This window comes from Heterodontus francisci, chromosome 31 (assembly GCF_036365525.1).
Source record: "Heterodontus francisci isolate sHetFra1 chromosome 31, sHetFra1.hap1, whole genome shotgun sequence".
NCBI classification, from domain to species: domain Eukaryota; kingdom Metazoa; phylum Chordata; class Chondrichthyes; order Heterodontiformes; family Heterodontidae; genus Heterodontus; species Heterodontus francisci.
The window spans coordinates 28,415,444-28,432,256 of record NC_090401.1 but is presented as its reverse complement, the minus strand read 5'-3'; the positions used below and the strand labels follow the sequence as shown (position 1 = coordinate 28,432,256).

The 16,813-nt window shown below is 38.8% G+C and overlaps 1 protein-coding gene across 1 annotated transcript in view; it reads right to left on the bottom strand.

The window, feature by feature from the left end:
- csmd2 (CUB and Sushi multiple domains 2) overlaps positions 1-16,813 on the bottom strand; it is a 2,056,060-nt gene that overhangs the window by 422,969 nt on the left and 1,616,278 nt on the right. Inside the window, exons 22-25 of the mRNA XM_068011193.1 lie at positions 15,182-15,351; positions 11,086-11,242; positions 7,477-7,668; positions 1,217-1,343 (exon numbers count right to left, since the gene is read on the bottom strand). Of these exons, the coding sequence (XP_067867294.1) occupies positions 1,217-1,343; positions 7,477-7,668; positions 11,086-11,242; positions 15,182-15,351 (646 nt within the window). The remainder of the gene's footprint in view (positions 1-1,216; positions 1,344-7,476; positions 7,669-11,085; positions 11,243-15,181; positions 15,352-16,813) is intronic.

Sequence of the window (16,813 nt, the reverse complement as noted above, 5' to 3'; positions counted from 1 at the left end):
GAAAATACTTTCCCCTACCAGTAGAAGTTTGGAATCATCTGCCCCAAAAGCAGTGGATGCTGAGACAATTGGAACTTACAAGACTGGGATTGATAGATGTTTGTTAGATAAGGATATCAAGGAACATGCAGCAAAGGTAGGAAAATGGAGTTGAGATAGAGATCAAAAATGTTCTAATTGAATGGCAGAACAGGCTCAAGGGGCTGACTGGCCTACTCCTTTTCCTAATTTGTCACATGGATGTATGAGGTAATAATTTACAGCTGCTACTCAATATTACTGCCCTACTCCAGGTGTATTTACTCTGCTATCTTTTCTTCAATATCCCAATGCCCGAATACTCGTTTTCCAGGAATTCATTTTTGCAGTAATGCTTTTATTGACCAAAACTGCAATCAAACCTTAAACTGTTTCAGATTGCAATAAATAAAACAAGGTATTACAGAAAAGAGTGTAAATGCTTTGATCAATGAAAATGAATTCTAAATTCAGAAGAACCCAGCCATCACTCTGATCAATATGAACAACCACAGCTTTTAAAACAAAAATCATTTAGAAATTATTTTAGTGCCTCTCTCCCTTTCAGGTTGCCTCCATCGCACTCCACTTCCAAAGCTGAAAGGTACAGATGTGACATTCTCCAAGGAAGCTGTTCTAACATACTCCCAACAAGAAGCTGCTATCTCAGTTTTGCACCTCACCCTTCTCCGCTCTGCTTCTGCCCCACACCACGGTATTGCTCAGATTGTAAAGGGTCATGAGCATAGACTCATGTCCTATTTATAGTGATTTAGTGGAGTGCCACCATTTAAAATTAACTATTGTTGATATTGTACATCAATCCCATACAATTGGACAGCAAATGCATCCCAAATATATAACTAATCAAACATTTAAGGGGTGGTTGAAGGTGTTACATTTTGCCCAAAGCTCATTCTGAGAATAGCCTACTGAATGAGTTTTCTCTGAAAATTTTTCATTTCATAAAGCCAAAACATAACTTCAAGCAAAAAAACACATCTGCTTCATCAGACAATTTACATGCAAACCACATTTTAATGTTGCTATAAATGAGGGTTAATAATCTAATTTGTTCCAAACTGTGGCTTTAAAAGCAGAAATAACATAGAAAATGTACAAAAAACTTTTAATTATATGCCCATGGAGTAATTTTCAATTAAGAGTTCTTTGTTATTAGCTGGAATGGGTTTCTTACCTGATTGTGCTGCCAGGATGCGCTTCAACAGACCAGGTGCAGTGAAGATTGTGATCATATGGTGCCGGGTACCCAGGTGAAAAGATTCTTCCAGAAGTCTCTCCGATGATATGACCTCCACATTCAGCTGAAAATATATGGAATGAGAAAGCAATGTTTGAATGATTCACAGACAACAGAAAAATCTGATAATAAAAGCTACAAGAGGGTTCCTGCTGCTCCATCAAAGAAATAACACTAAAGAACCTTAAAGAGGAGTCAATCAATTTGCTTTAATTGAAATGTCAATGAAGGACAATGACCATAGAGAGCTGCTGGACCACATCATAAATCCTGCATTTATAATTTCTGTTCTACTGTTATGATGACCAAGTTGGGAGGAGTATACTGTCTTTTCTAGTTCCACTTCTCCACAGGTCACAATACATATTTAAATGTTTACCTAGTTACTGATGCAGTCAATCATATACTCTATAACCCATACACCAAGCAAGTTTCTTTAATAACAACATTATCAGTTTATTATAAAACAAGACTTAACCAGTAACGAAGCAAAGCATGAACACACAGATTGAAATATGAAAGTTCCCTTTTTACCTTAGCTACGCGCACACACACACACACACGCACACACACACACGTTAACCGAAAAAATAGAGATTTACTTTTTAGAGCTCTCTTCACAAAAAATATAGAAGCACTGTTATAACACTGTGGGAACAATTAATTACACTTACCCTGCCACTCATTCTGGATAGTCCTTTAAAACTTGGAGGGTCAAATAATCTTTCTGGTTTCCAAAAACCTGACAGGTATTTTCCTTACATCACAGGAAGATGGTTTACATGAACATAAACTTGACTCTCGGACTGTCCTTGAATTCAGTTCATAACTTCAAAAATTGGGGATCTCCTTCCCTTGCACGGCTATTGTTATGACCGAGGCGAGACGAGTGCACTGTTTATTATACTTGCACTTCTCCACAGGTCACAATACATATTTAATTTTTTTCACACTTATCTAAACAGTCAATCATATACTCTATTTGTATCCCAGAATAAAACATACCAACCAGGTTTCTTTAATAAACAACAAAATTATTAGTTAGAAAGCAAGTCTTAACAAATAATGAAGTAAAATAAACACACATCGAAATTTAAAAGTTCCCTTTTTACCTTAGCCACACACACACACACACAACACAAACCGAAAAAAGAGATTTACTCTTTAGAGCTCTATCACAAAAAATCCTAAAAAATAATTTGGCCAAAATACTTGCTAATTCTTGAAAAAAACAGAAGATATGAAAAGATGTCAGAAGTTCTTTTTGGTTTGGCATCCCAAGTGCATATAGATGGCTGTCACTGGGATCTTCCTAGAACAGTTCTTGACAGGTGACATTGAAGATCAGTTTGGGTAGGCTTTCCTGGGAAAATGCAGGGTTTTAGGCAGTTTCTTACAGTTGCTTCTCACCTTCTCAAGAGATGGAAAACTGGCAGGCTTTTTCAAAGCTGGAACGCATTGAGCTGAATGCTGCACTCTTGGCAAGTTTTATCCAACAGTCTTTTCAAACCACTGTTCATATCCCAACCCACTGTCCAAAGTGAAACCATAAACAAGGTCAGGAGTCAAGCCTCCTGACCCCTATAAATCTTGATCCCTCACTTCTCTGCAAGTCAAAAACAACCCCTGTTGGGTAATTATTTGAAGGCAGATGCCTTCCAGTAACTGCTTACAGTCCAGACCTCTCAGTGACCCTCGGAAATAAAATCCATGGACTCCCTTTCAGTTTTAAACTACAAATCTTCAAAATTTAACAAAAAAACTGGAAGCATTCGCAACACTATCCATTACGGAATGGTGCAGTTCAGCATGGCCAGAGGGACTAATGTAATACTCCATTTTTGTTCTTTTAATAACATATTTTTATATTTAAAAACTGCCAGAGGAGTCATTATTAATTATTAAGAAAGCTACAATTTAATATTGTAACCTCTGACCACGTTATAGCCTCTCAACCTTCAGTCTGTCCTCTATTGCACTCAAGAGGACTCCTATGCATCAATCATTGCTTGACAGAAAATGCAGGTCACCTTTTGATTTTAAATACACGATTTCACCCTTGGGAGATGCAGTGGGCTGCAGAAGTAGAAGAGGTTAGCAAATTAGAGGGTAGAGATCCTTTCATTTGATCTATCCTTGCTCATTTTGAATTCTTACAGTGTACAGTGTTGATACGGTTGTCTTGGAAACACAGAAATCACATGAGAACAATGCCCAGAAGCGCAGAGAAGACTCGGTGCTGAATTAGAAGGCCTGGGAGGTGAGGAATAATATTTTAAATAAGAAGGATCATTGCCTCAATGTTAGCTACACCGTACAGAAGACAGAAATCTCAACTCCTCCATTTTTCCCCAGATGATTAGAAAACCCAGATGCAGCCTTCACATAGTTGCCTCCATCCGCAAGTATGTCCCAGGTTTTGCAGCTGCTGTGCAACATTAGACCATCTCAATTCAACTCTGAAACTTGGGCTTGACAGGGTGGATTCTGAGTGGATGTTTCCCCTGACTGGAGAGTCTCTGGAACTCGGAGGCATAGTCTCAGAATAAAGGGTCAATCATTTAATCATTTAAGACTGAGATAAGGAGGACTAGCTTTACTCAGGGATTGTGAATCTTTGGAGTTCTCTACAACAATAACAACAACAACATATATTTATATAGCACCTTTTATCGAATAAAACATTCCAAGGCGCTTTACAGAAGCATTATAAAGCAAAATATGATACCGAGCTACAAAAGGAGATATTAGGTCAAATGAATAAAACTTGGTCAAAGAGGTAGGTTTTAACGAGTGTCTTAAAGGAGGAAGATAAGGTGAAGAGGCAGCAAGGTGTAGGAAGGGTATTCCAGAAATTGGGGCCTAGGCAATAGAAGGTGTGGCCACCAATAGCGGAGCAATTAAAATCAGGGATGAACAAGAGGCCAGAATTCAAGAAGCACAGATATCTTGGAAGGTTGTGGGGCTGGAGAAGACTACAGAGATAGGTAGGGGCGAGGCCATGGAGGGATTTGAAAACAAGGTTAAGAATTTTAAAATCAAGACATTGCTTGACTGTGAGCCAATATCAGTCAGCAAGCACAGGGGTGATAAGGGAACAGGACTTGGTGCAAGTTAAGACTTGGGCAGAGTTTTGGATGACCTCAAGGTTACTATGGTAGAATGTTGGCGACCAGCCAGAATTGCATTGGAATAGTCAAGTCTCAGGTAACAAAGGCACGGATGAGGGTTTCAGCAGCAGATGAGCTGAGATGCGGGCGAAGTTGGGTGATGTTACTGAGGTGGAAATAGACAATCTTAATGGTGGTGTGAATATGAGGCCAGAAGCTCACGTCTGGGTCAAAGATGACATCAAGGTTGTGAACAGACTGGTTTAGACTCAGACTTTTGCCAGGAAGAAGGATTGAGTCAGTAGCTAGGGAAGGGAGTTTGGAGTGGGGACCAAAAACAATGGTTCAGTTTTCTTAATATTTAATTGGAGGAAATTTCTGCTCAAACAGTACTGGATGTTGGATAACTTAGGAACTGTGGAGGAGTTGAGAGAAGTGGTGGTGAGGTAGAATTGAGTTTCATTAGCAGACATGTGAAAACTAACTCTGTGCTTTCTGATGATGTCACTAAGGGGCAGCAAGTAGACAAGAAATAGGAGGGGTTCAAGGATAGATCTTTGGGGGATACCAGAGGTAACAGTGCAGGAGCAGGAAGAGAAGTCATTGCAAATGATTCTCTGTCTACGATTAGATAGATAAGAATGGAACCAGGTGAGAGCAGTCCCACCCAGCTGGATGACATTGGAGGGGCGTTGGAAGAGGATGCTGTGGTCAACCATGTCAAAGGTTGCAGACAGGCAGAGAAGAATGAGGAGGGAAAGTTTACCTTTGTCACAGTCACAGAGGAAGTCATTTGTGACTTTGATCAGAGCTATGTTGTTACTGTGGTGGAGCAGAAACCTGATTGGAAGGATTAAAACATGGAGTTCCAAGAAAGATGGGAACGGTTTTGGGAGGCGAAAACATATTCAAGGACTTAGGAGAGGAAAGGGAGGTTGAAGATGGAACGGTAGTTTGCAAGGGTGGTGGGGTCAAGGGTTAGCTTTATGAGGACAGGGGTGATGATGGCTGATTTAAAGGAGGGACGGTTAACACCTGAAGAGAGAGAACCATTTACGATGTTGTCTAACATGGGGACCAGGAAGGGACGTTGGGTTATCAGCAGTTTAGTGGAATAAGATTGAGGTAACAGGAGGTGGGTCTCATGGACAAGATGAGCTCAGAGAGGGCATGAGGGGAGATAGGACAGAAAATAGAGAAAGATACCCCAGTGGGTGGTGGATGCTCAATCGTTGAGTATATACAAGGCTGAGATAGATGGATTCTTGCATTTTAGGATAATCAAGGGATACTAGGACTGAACAGGGAGATAGAGTTTGGTTAAAGATTAGCCATGATCTTATGGAATAGCACAGCAAACTCGAGGGGCCTTATGGCCTGCTCCTGCTCCTATTTCTTATGTTTTTGTGATACGAGGTACGAGATTTTGAAAAGGGTCCAAACCAGGATGGTACTTATTAGTAAATTAATGAGACAAAATGGGAAATTAAAATTATAAAATAAAATAATTTTGCAGAGATAGGAAAACGTGATTCCTGTTTCTAAAATGTGATGGGATTCTACAGGATGGATTCTTGTTGTGATAACTAAGGGATGTGGTTATAAGCAATGGAAGCATTTAACTAAATGTAACTTAAGGAATCCATTTTTCACACATCAAATTAAATACTTGAATAGACTGTCACCAAAAAGAATGCCTTATAGTCTTGGTTGAAATATTCCTAAGTAAATAGATTTCTGATTCCATAGGGAGTAAGTGACTTTTGATCTAACACAAGAGGGAGATGAAAATGGTGTGAGGTGGTTCCTCAACTGATCATATTTATCCACTCTTAATGTTGATTATTTCAACCATTCAGCCAATTTGATGTTGATTTAGGCAATGAATCACAAGTTTAACTACATTACTGCTGCTGCCGATGAAATTGTTCCCTAACTCTGATGGTTCCATTGTTGTTGAATCTATGTAGCAGGAGTGAGGGAGTGCTGCACTCTCAAAGGTGCCATCCTTCAGATTACACTTCGAAGCAAGGCCCTGTCTGCTCTCTCAGATGGATGCAAAATTTAAAATCGAATCATTTAAGGTGTACTTCCTTTACCCTATTCTTACTTCCAAACTATGGTACTTCATATTTCTCTTAAACGAAATGCACCTGCCTTCTCTCTGTCCATCCTGCTGGCCTCTGTATGTTCTCCTACAGTATTTCACAATCCTGATTATAATTTACAACACTTCCTCAGCCATTTAAGAGTCATTATTGAGGTAGCAAAGAATCATTGAGATAGATATACAGAGAGACAAAATGTGAAACTTCCAACGGTTATGATAATTCTAAGAGTCTTATTTTCAGGGACCAGTATTGTAACATTATGGTAAAACTATGAGGAGGGATTAACCATGCCACCCAGCACCGCGCCACCCACCCCCGCATTCCCACCACCTCACATAACATTAGAAAATAGTGGAATTTGCTATTACACATTTAGTTTCTTTCCTACCAAAGTTAAAACCCAGTGAGCAATATATATCTAAGCATCAGTTGTATCATTGCACCTTTCTGAGCATATATTTGGCAAGTGTATATTTTCAAGCACACCTGTAAGAAGCAGCACAGATACAATTCAACTCTTTCCAGCCTTTACACTTCTAGACATCCAAGGATTTTAAAAATTCAGTAGGTTTCTTGACTCACTGAGACAGCTGAAATCAACATATTGACCACTGCAGGGATACAGCTCAGCAGATCAAGTCGGAATGTCATATGTACTGTCAATGCACAAGGTTACCATCTTAAAGTGTAATAGTGTTGCTCAGTGGATGGGTGTCAGTCCAAAGCAGGACAGTATTTAACTCCAAGAGAATCAAAAAGACAGAGTCTGAAGAATTGGTCAATGAGAATGCAGATGCAAGTTAAGCAGTAGGCAATACTTTGAGATTTACAGAATTTGCTTGATTTCACCAAAAGGCTTTGCCACTTGCCAACAAGAAATGACAGAGAAAGGAAAAATATCAAAAGAATGCAACAATTTTTCAGCCACAACATCACTGACTTTTACAGAATGGATTGTCGAAAACTGATTTCTTACCTGTGCAGGAAGGCAGCATATTGTCCCAGGCCCTGCGATCTCCAGTTAAGCAAGTTAGCACAGAGTCCCCACGCAAAGTGTATCCAGGATTACAATCAAAGACAACACTAGTTCCAGCAAAATGTCCCTCATCCTGGATCTTATAACCAAACTGTGGAGTCCCTGGATCTTCACACTTAATCAGTTCAAAACCTGCCAAAAATAATTGGAATTTACTTTGAGCTGAAAATGCACAAAATGATTCCGCTTTCGGCATGTTTGAAAAGAAAATGACGAATACAATGTTCATTCTGCAGGACTAATTACTCTGACATTATCTATCCAAGTTTATCAAGTAATAACCTACAGTTAAAAGCCAGAAAGATAACACTGTCAGTATATATTATAATTTCAATTTTACAAACTTTCCCTGTGTTCTTAGAAATAATTCAACTGAGTCCATGGGTTGCTGACTCAATTGGAATTTGTTCACCTGGAACAACAGGAAAAATGGATGAAACATCACTTGTCACTACTAACTGCTACATTAACTATAGTTTCTTACACACAGTTGTTATGAAAGTGATTCTGTTTTGTTAAAAATATTTTTTAAAGGAATTTATAGTTACGCTAAATAAATGTGGACGAGGTTTTTTTTGTCTTAAAAAGAAAGCCATCAAGAGAACTGAAGGAGACAGATTGGCTTGGGCTAGGCTTAGAGGAAAAGCCCTGGCAACAAGGGCAGAAAATTGGCAAGCGATCCTTTGATTGGACAAGCCCAGTAGCAGGCACAGAACATCTGGGTGGGCAGAAAACTGCCAAGCTGTTTGGATGTTAGTCAGTGTGTGTGTTTTATCTTCTGGAAGAAGAGACCAGATTCTTGCTGAATGTTTTAAAAAAAACAAGTGCTGCTGTAGTGTCAAAAAGGGACAGAAAAAAAGAAGAGAATTCCAAGGAAGAACAGAAGACTACAACCCAGCTCGCTTTCTTGTAATTCCCTTCAAGACCATGAAGCACACTGTAAATTCATCTTGTTTCCTGTATTTCAAGAAGGCCTGCTAAATTACTTTTCAACACCACTTGAAGAGAGCTAATTCTGGAAGATTCTAAAGATTCTGTCTATGTGCGCTCAGAGGTTGGACTGTGTGCCAGTTTGGTGCAGTGTGTCTCATCTGCTATTTTTCAGGGGTGGGAAAGTGATCTCCCGGTGAGTGGAGGTGTTTTTGTCTGTAATAGAGCTCTGATCTAAAAATCCTTTTTTCACTTTTTTGGTTAACTGGTATATATAATATGTGTGTGAGAACGTGAAGGGATTATGATAAAGGGGACTTTTTTAAATTTAATGTTGGATTTTTAAAAATATTGATCTATGTGATATTGTTTAACTTCATTACTAATAAGGACTTGTTTTATAATAAACTGTTAATTTTGTTGTTCAGTAAAGAAATCTGGTTTATGTGTTCTATTTTAGGGAAAATAGCGCATCTGGTTGACTGAGTCAGTAAGAGAGAAAATTTAAAGACTATGTTATGACCTGTGAAGAAGTGGGACTGAATTAACAGTGCACTCCTCCCTCCTCAGTCATAACACAATAAACACTTAACCTAAACATCTGAAAATTGTTCAAAGTCAATTGGAAACATGTGTGGAAAAAAATTAACTGCAAAGTTTACAATGAAACCACCTGTAACTCCAATATCACCAGCGTATCCCAGCCGACAGGAATGGAAATAAGCAAGTGGAATGTACAAACTGTAGGATGCGCAATGAAGAGATGGAAATAGTATTTTATCAATAATCTTTGTGCTCCTCAATTTGAGGAATTGTCAGTGCTATGGATTCATTGTCTTTTTTAAAACTACCTTTGCCACTGATGTCATCATTAATGCTTCCCTGATCGGTATACCAAGGGTTAGATTACAGTGCGTTTCTCTGCTTTACCATAACAAAGAGCTGTAAGACTACACTCCAAGTTAGAAAAGCACTCGTGACGAACATTTCCATTTAGGTAACAACCATACTTGCAGGTTATCTGAGTTAGAGGAACAATCTAGTGCCAGTTAATGAGTCGGGGCCAGGGGAGGGGGATGGGGGGTGATTTTTATACTGTGATCTCATTGGAGAAAGACTGAGAATGAGTAAACTCATTTATAATAACAACTTACATTTATATAGCACCTTTAATGTGGCATGCTGTTTGCAGTTTATATGGTAATGACAGATAAATGCATTGAGGGTTCTATACAATTCTTCATAAGAGGCCCCATCTGCCCTCTCCAGTGGGCATAAAATACCACATGTCCTGGTCAATATTCATCCCTCAATCAACATCATAAAAGCAGATTATATGGTCATTAACACATTGATGTTTGTGGGAGCTTGCTGTGCCTAAATCATTTGCTGTATTTCCTACTTTATAACAGTGACTACATTTCAAAAATATGTCATTGGCTTTAAAGTGCTTTAAGACATCCAGTGGTCATGAAAGGCTCTATATAAATGCAAGACTTTTCTTTTGCTTATGTGGGTTACTAATTAGCTGTAGATGGGACCAGGTTCTTATTTGGATGTATAAACCCTCTAGTAGCCCCATCACAATCCCCCACTGACCTCAAAGCTGACCTCTGATTGGACACAACCTTGTTCCCCACTGTCCCTCTCATTTCCCACTGCTGGCAAGTATCGCTCTAGCCTATTGCTCAACATGACATCACCACCCTATATCAAAAAACTCCCACCAACAAAAGACACAGATCAACTGGTAACCTTCCCCATTTTCAATTTATTCCTCATCATTTCAGTGCTATCCAATGCAAAACATTATTCCTACCAAGGGTTGCATGACAGCATTCCAGATGAGTTCATTTTACTTTACAATGAAAACCCCAGCCTCCATATAGGTCCTATGCTGACAGTAGAGCAGAAAAATAAACTGGGTGCTTAAATTACTCGCAGGAAAGTCCATCCTTACTCTCTGTGGATTAATGTATCAGTACACATGGCGTGAAACCCGCCCATACAGATATTCAATATTTTTTACATTTTCAATTACAAATCTTGGACAACCAAATTTTCAATGACTCTGAGGTAGAAATTTACCTTGGGCATTAGTGTAAAATGGGCAGTACCACATCAGCTACCCATTATAGGCCTCATCCAATATTCAGTTCTATGAAATGGAATTGATATCTGACAGGGCAGAAAACAGGCAGCAGATTTAATGTGGCTTGTGTTGCCTCATCATCCGTGATGGATTTCTACCCCTCAGTTTCATGTTTGACCACAGTATTCACACTAGAATAAAGTAAAGCATATTGTTGGGATATAACAGAATACATTTTACTTTGCATGTGTCTGTGTTGCCTGACTGCAGAGTACATAACAACAGAGAGCAAAAAATGAAAAGTTCAATTTCCCACCACTGATATCCTTCACCTTAATAATCAGAAAAAGAAAGGAAAATTCACAGTGTTAAGAGTTGCAGATTTACCATTTTGCGTCACAAGATCAATATCATTCAGTATCTGCAAGAATCACATCACAATGAAGTAAGAAGAATCTTCAAAATCACTTGAACCTATGGGCTCCAATCCAACACAGTTCTTTGACCATCCTTAATCTGACACTTACTTGAAAAAAGAAGCTCAAATCCCTTGCTTGTATTTTCTGCATTTGTGATGAACTCAAGCCACAGGCTGTTTGATGTACTGTTCAGAATAATATCAAGCATCTCTGATCCAGTGAAAGTACCCAGCAACCGAGAGGAGCTGTCCTTGCCATCAAAAATCTGGAAATCCAAGAAAAGGAACATTATTAAGGCATATCACCGGATGCAATTTACCTATGTGTGCAAGTTGTAAATTTAGAAATGGGTTTATAGTTTCATTCCACAAGATGCACAGAGCAAATCTTCCCCTCACATTGCCAACCTCTTTATTAAGAATGCAGCAATCAGAAGACAATTGGTCAAACTGGATTGAAACTTTGCTGCACCCCATACAATATCAACTGTGGCCCATGTAACTTTTGCTGCAGCTTAGAGTTGCCACATCAGCCAATGTGACAATGTCACAATGAGATTCACAAAGAAAATTCTTCCAGAAACTGGGATCTGCCAGACACCTCACCAGCATAACACCACTAATCTTACAAATTAAATTGAAACCAACATTGTACATTTTATATATTTTCAATATTACAAGTGTTTTTTTTTAAACTGGAATTCAGCAGTGTGTATGTATTTTTTAAACTGTGGTGTACCTTACTATGGGATTATTGGAGTTCAAAAATTATACTCAGTAGCAAATTGGTAATATCTGACTTAGCAATGCTCGATATGGGTGTGTGCTGCCCAATGTGGAAGCATGCTCACATTTCCAGCGCTAACATCTTTTAACTTTGAAGAGCACATGTATTAAAAACAAAGTCCTTGGGTGCCTATTTTTATGGTCACCAAAATGAAGAATCTAATTTTGGGGAGTTGAATTGTTAGTTTTTTGCAGTTAATGTTGGCATTAGCCATACACAGGTGGGGAAGTGATCAGGTTAGAGGCAGAGATAAGTTCTCTATACTCCCTCTAAAATAAGCTTTACATTCAACTTTTAAAGGACAAACCCTACTGCACTAGTATCAGATTTCTAATTCCCATATTAGCTAGATATCTTTTTGCCAACTATTGCCAACTTCTGGATAGGTTTTCACTTTGGACCTGTATTAAAAAGATTGGAAACTGGACTTAAGGTATCTAAACAGATTTCACTGGAGACCCTCACAGCCAACAGAGAGATTGAACTACCATCCCATCAGTCTAACCTGGAATATAACCAGAGGTGAAAACCACCATGTGATCTTTGTCTTCATACTTTGTGTATTTTATACTTAAAAAAATAATTAAAATGGAGAAGTGCTCCAGTCACTCCTCAGTTACCACTCTCGATATAGATGGGCACAAGGAAATGTGTCTGTATGTTTCCGACCATTGCTCTGATCCCACTTTGGTGGCAACAGATAATGGACAACAGGAATGATTGGCCCACCATCTCATTTGCCGACATACTTAACCCAGAGCCCAGCTATGTTATGGATATGCTGTTGCAATCAGCTTAAAACAAGTTCTGAAAATGAAATATATTTTAAAAAACTCGGATTGAGGGAAAAGTAAAGTTTCATTTTAAATCTTACATCAAATATGATGTTGCACTTCTTTGAATCACACAGCTATTACATTATTCAATATATGTAAAGAAATTCCCCTCAACTGAAATGATCTTGTCTTTGTCAAACTGCACCTGTCACTGGACCTAGCAAACCTCCATCAAGGACACTTTATGAAGAATTATTTTTCGATACTGACAGTGATAGGAAGAAATGTTGAAAATATTTCATTTCTTGCTCCTTTTAAGTAGCAGCATTTCTTAAGATCTAAAAGAATATTTTCCTTTGATCACAGAACTGGTTGGGTGGTTGACTTTAAGCTTCTAATAGTTGCCTAGGCAATGAAGAGCAGATTGCTCCTGTACCCTGGATTAAGCAACAGGCTATCTACTGTGTATATCTGAGCATTTATATATGTAAGCAAAGCCTTGGAGACAAAAATACATGGTTTAATAGTGTGGGGGCAAGCCCATGACCATCATCTATCTGTTGATTTCTGTTCTAGTGAAAGGCCTAAATCTGACAAATTAACCAATTCTTAATTGCCCATTCCAGAATTTTAAACTGTTATCTCATTGCTGTCAGTGAGACATTGCAAGCAGAACAGTCTATGCCAAAAATTAATTCAGTGTTTGTGATGCAGTGAAGCACTTTTGAGAAGTTCAACAGAATAAGGCACTAAATAAACCCAAGTATTATGATGTTATGCTTACATCAGACTTCGTCACATGGGTATGTCATGTTGCATTCTGGCTCCATTGTACCGTGTACTCATAAGGAGAACAATGAACACTTAGAAATAAGCTATATTGAAGGAAAATCGATCAATTTAATGAATGTGCTGTCATTGTGGATTGAACAGGTTATTTTCTCTTCTGGTATCAGGGTTTGATTCCAACCCGGAGTGGCAAAGCTTTCTGCTGACTACTGATTATAAAGCCAACTGAAATGTGTTCAGCTCAATCCACTTACTGGTTAGCATGAGTCCACAGCACATAACATCTCATAATATGTCACTCAAAGAAGGAAGCTAGTGTGCAAATGTTCTCTTTTTCTCTTACTGGTGAAATAGCAGGCACGTTTCTAAGATGTGGGACCTAGCTTGGTTTATTGGTAGCACTTTGTCAGAAGGTTATAGGTGCGATCCCCAATCCAGAATCTTGAGTACTTAATCTAGACTACGAATTCAGACTGCCAAAGTTCAAAATTCTGACTGTCTTTTGGATGAGGTGTTAAACCAAACCACCCAACTGTCCTCTAGGTAGATGTAAAAGATTGAATGGCACTAATCAAAGATGAGCAGGGGAGTTCTCCCAATGTGCTGGCCAATAGTTAACTATCAATGTAACTGAAACAGACTATTTGGGCTTTTATCTTATTGCTATTTATGGGGCTTGCTTTGTGCAAAATGCCTGCCATGGTTCCTAAATTGCAACAATGACTACACTTCATAAAGTACTTCATTGGCTGTCACATGCATTGGGACATACTAAGGTTCTGAAAGGCGCTATATGAATTCAACTTCTTTCCTTCCTTTAAGATTGGGTTGGGAGTAAATTGCACTGGTGGGATAGAGTAGCAGGAATCTTATTCTGCATCTAGCCTGTGCAGTAAACCTGTAAAGGGAATACGTCATGCAAACAATGGATGCAAAAGAGTGAAGAAGTCTGTTATCCAGCGCTGAAATGCCCTGCCAAATGAACACAGAAATTCACCACAAAATATAAAATTGAGGTACTATCGTCCTCCAATAATTTCACTGCCTAGGTAGCATATTCTAATGACTCATGGACCTTAGCTGGATTTAAGTACACTAACAGCTTCATTGCTCTGTGCTATATACTTGATTATACTCATTGTGTAAACATCCTACCCTATCAATTTGCCACAGGCAATCCTCAACATGTCACCAGCATGACAAATTCAATCTGCTCCTTTCACACGTGCAAATGCCACAGTAACTCAGTGCTCATGATTTGTAAGAAGTAATAGCTGTCCCAGCTTCCCCCTCAGTAAGGTAGCTTCAGCAGAATTTACTCATATACCATTAGTAAGATTATTTGTACCCTGTCCCTGGTTTCTCCCAAGCCACTTGTAGCTCTTCCATGGCTGAGTACAATGATGTGAATGTCTCTGCAGCTTACTGTCCAGCTATTTCTGTATGACCTATTGCCTGGCTTCTTATTATACAAATCACTTTCCACTTCCCTTTGTACATTCAGCTCCTGATGCTTCTCTACAGCTTGTACTCTGATACGATTTTACTACTATCTTAACACATTTGGCTCTTCATACTTATTGAATCATTGACTTAAAGCAATCAAATCATCCTGAAATAAAAAGATTCCCATAAGCTGATTTCACTTTACTGTGTCTCCATGAGAAAGGTCCATTCTCTACCTCATTACATCAAATGACAAAGCAACAATCACTTAACTAATAGCTTGCAAAAACATCAGCTGTCACCGGACACAAGCAAGATGCTGAAATGCAGCTCTGTGCAGATATTTAGAGCTTTTCAAAAGATCTTTGTGCTTCTAAATTTGCCATTGAGTACAATGCTATGCTTACCTTTAGAATATCTCCTTGCTGGAGCATGAATGTCCTGGATTTCAATTGTATTCCTTTACCTGGCTGTGTGAGAATTGAGTAGATGCATTCGTGGTTGTTGCTGTAATCAGCTGGGTAATTGGGTGAAAGGAGAATTCCTTCATTTCCAGTTACAGAGGCCCCGCATTCAGCTAAAATAGAGAATCAAAGGAAGCATTTTTGAACTTAAGTACCAAGAGGTCCAAGATTCTAAATGGTTTTTAAGTTACAAAAATAGAAATATGAAAAATAAGGGAGTAACTGGTTGGCCACAATGACTAAAATACAGATTTCCCAAATCTAAATGTGTAAGCTGCATTTTGACAGTTGTATTAATGAGGCATCACAACAGTATCATCTTTTAGAAGTACAGCACAACATAAGTGGTAAATATGGAACCTGGATGAAGATCTTCATGGACCCAAGCTTATCTAGATCAATCAGAATGAATTGAATTTAGGCTGTGCTGTATGATTTGGGGCTTTAAAACAAAATAATGACATAACCCACATGCAAAAACTCAGCGGTTCTTACCAGTAGACTCAAAAATAACTTTTAAATAACCACATGAATGAGATTACCATCCTGTCGTTACAGGAGTCAGTTTCTTGTTTCTAACCTATGTGGGGACATATGTGTTCTCTGAAAGGCAATTCATTAACAGGGATCGCTGTGAGAAACTGTGAAAAGAGACATAAGTCAGTCAGGCAGTGAATGAACAATATGAATATAAAGCTGACCCAGTATCCTTCTGGCCATGTTATGACTTTATGGATTGTGAGCCTTACATTGCTGTATGATGAGAGTCATGATTGGAAGTCAAGTATGAAACTTATCAATAGAAAACCTGCTAGAAGCAGCAAGGAATATGATTTTTCCAACCAGAGAAGTATAATGACTAATTTTCCTATCCAGTGCAGAATGTCTGTAAGTAGGTATGAGAGCATAGTTCATAGTCATCCTTGATTTCATTCTAGTGTTACAAACAGGTGGTAAGGGGTATGGGTGGTTCCCACTGTTCACCTCCCAAATGACCACAATCGTGTTTTGTTAAAAATGAGTTAGTCCCTGAGTGTTTTTTAGGGTCAAACAGCCAAATGACAGGTTTCCTCATAGGTTAAAAAAAATAACTGTTCATTTTTACACAATTCCTGAAATGGTTGCAACCTCACTCTCACACACACATTTACTCACATACACAAAAATAGATAGATAGAGAGAAAAGGGTAGGATGTGGTTCAAAGTGAGGTAGGTGTTTGTGATTTATGGTAATTCTGGTGAAACGTTTCAGGAGGAGAGTCTCTTTTAAAGGTGCAGGCCTCGATGTTTGTAGTCTTGAACTTGTTAAAGTGTTGTAGATCTCTGGTGGTTAGGACTTCAGACTGGAGATGGTGGTCCCTTGACATTCTCTGCTGCATCAAGTTGAAGTGTAGAATTAGCAGCAGGGGTCCTTCCTTGCTTGGCTAGATCTCTTCCCCAGTCCTTTCTGAAGGTGTTGGCTGGATGTCTCCTCTCTCTCCAGAGGACTATCTTTTAAGGTCAAAATCTATTGCATTAGAGTTTCTGTTAGTTGACACATGGCCTTCTTCCCTGTTGTAACCACACAATGGACCA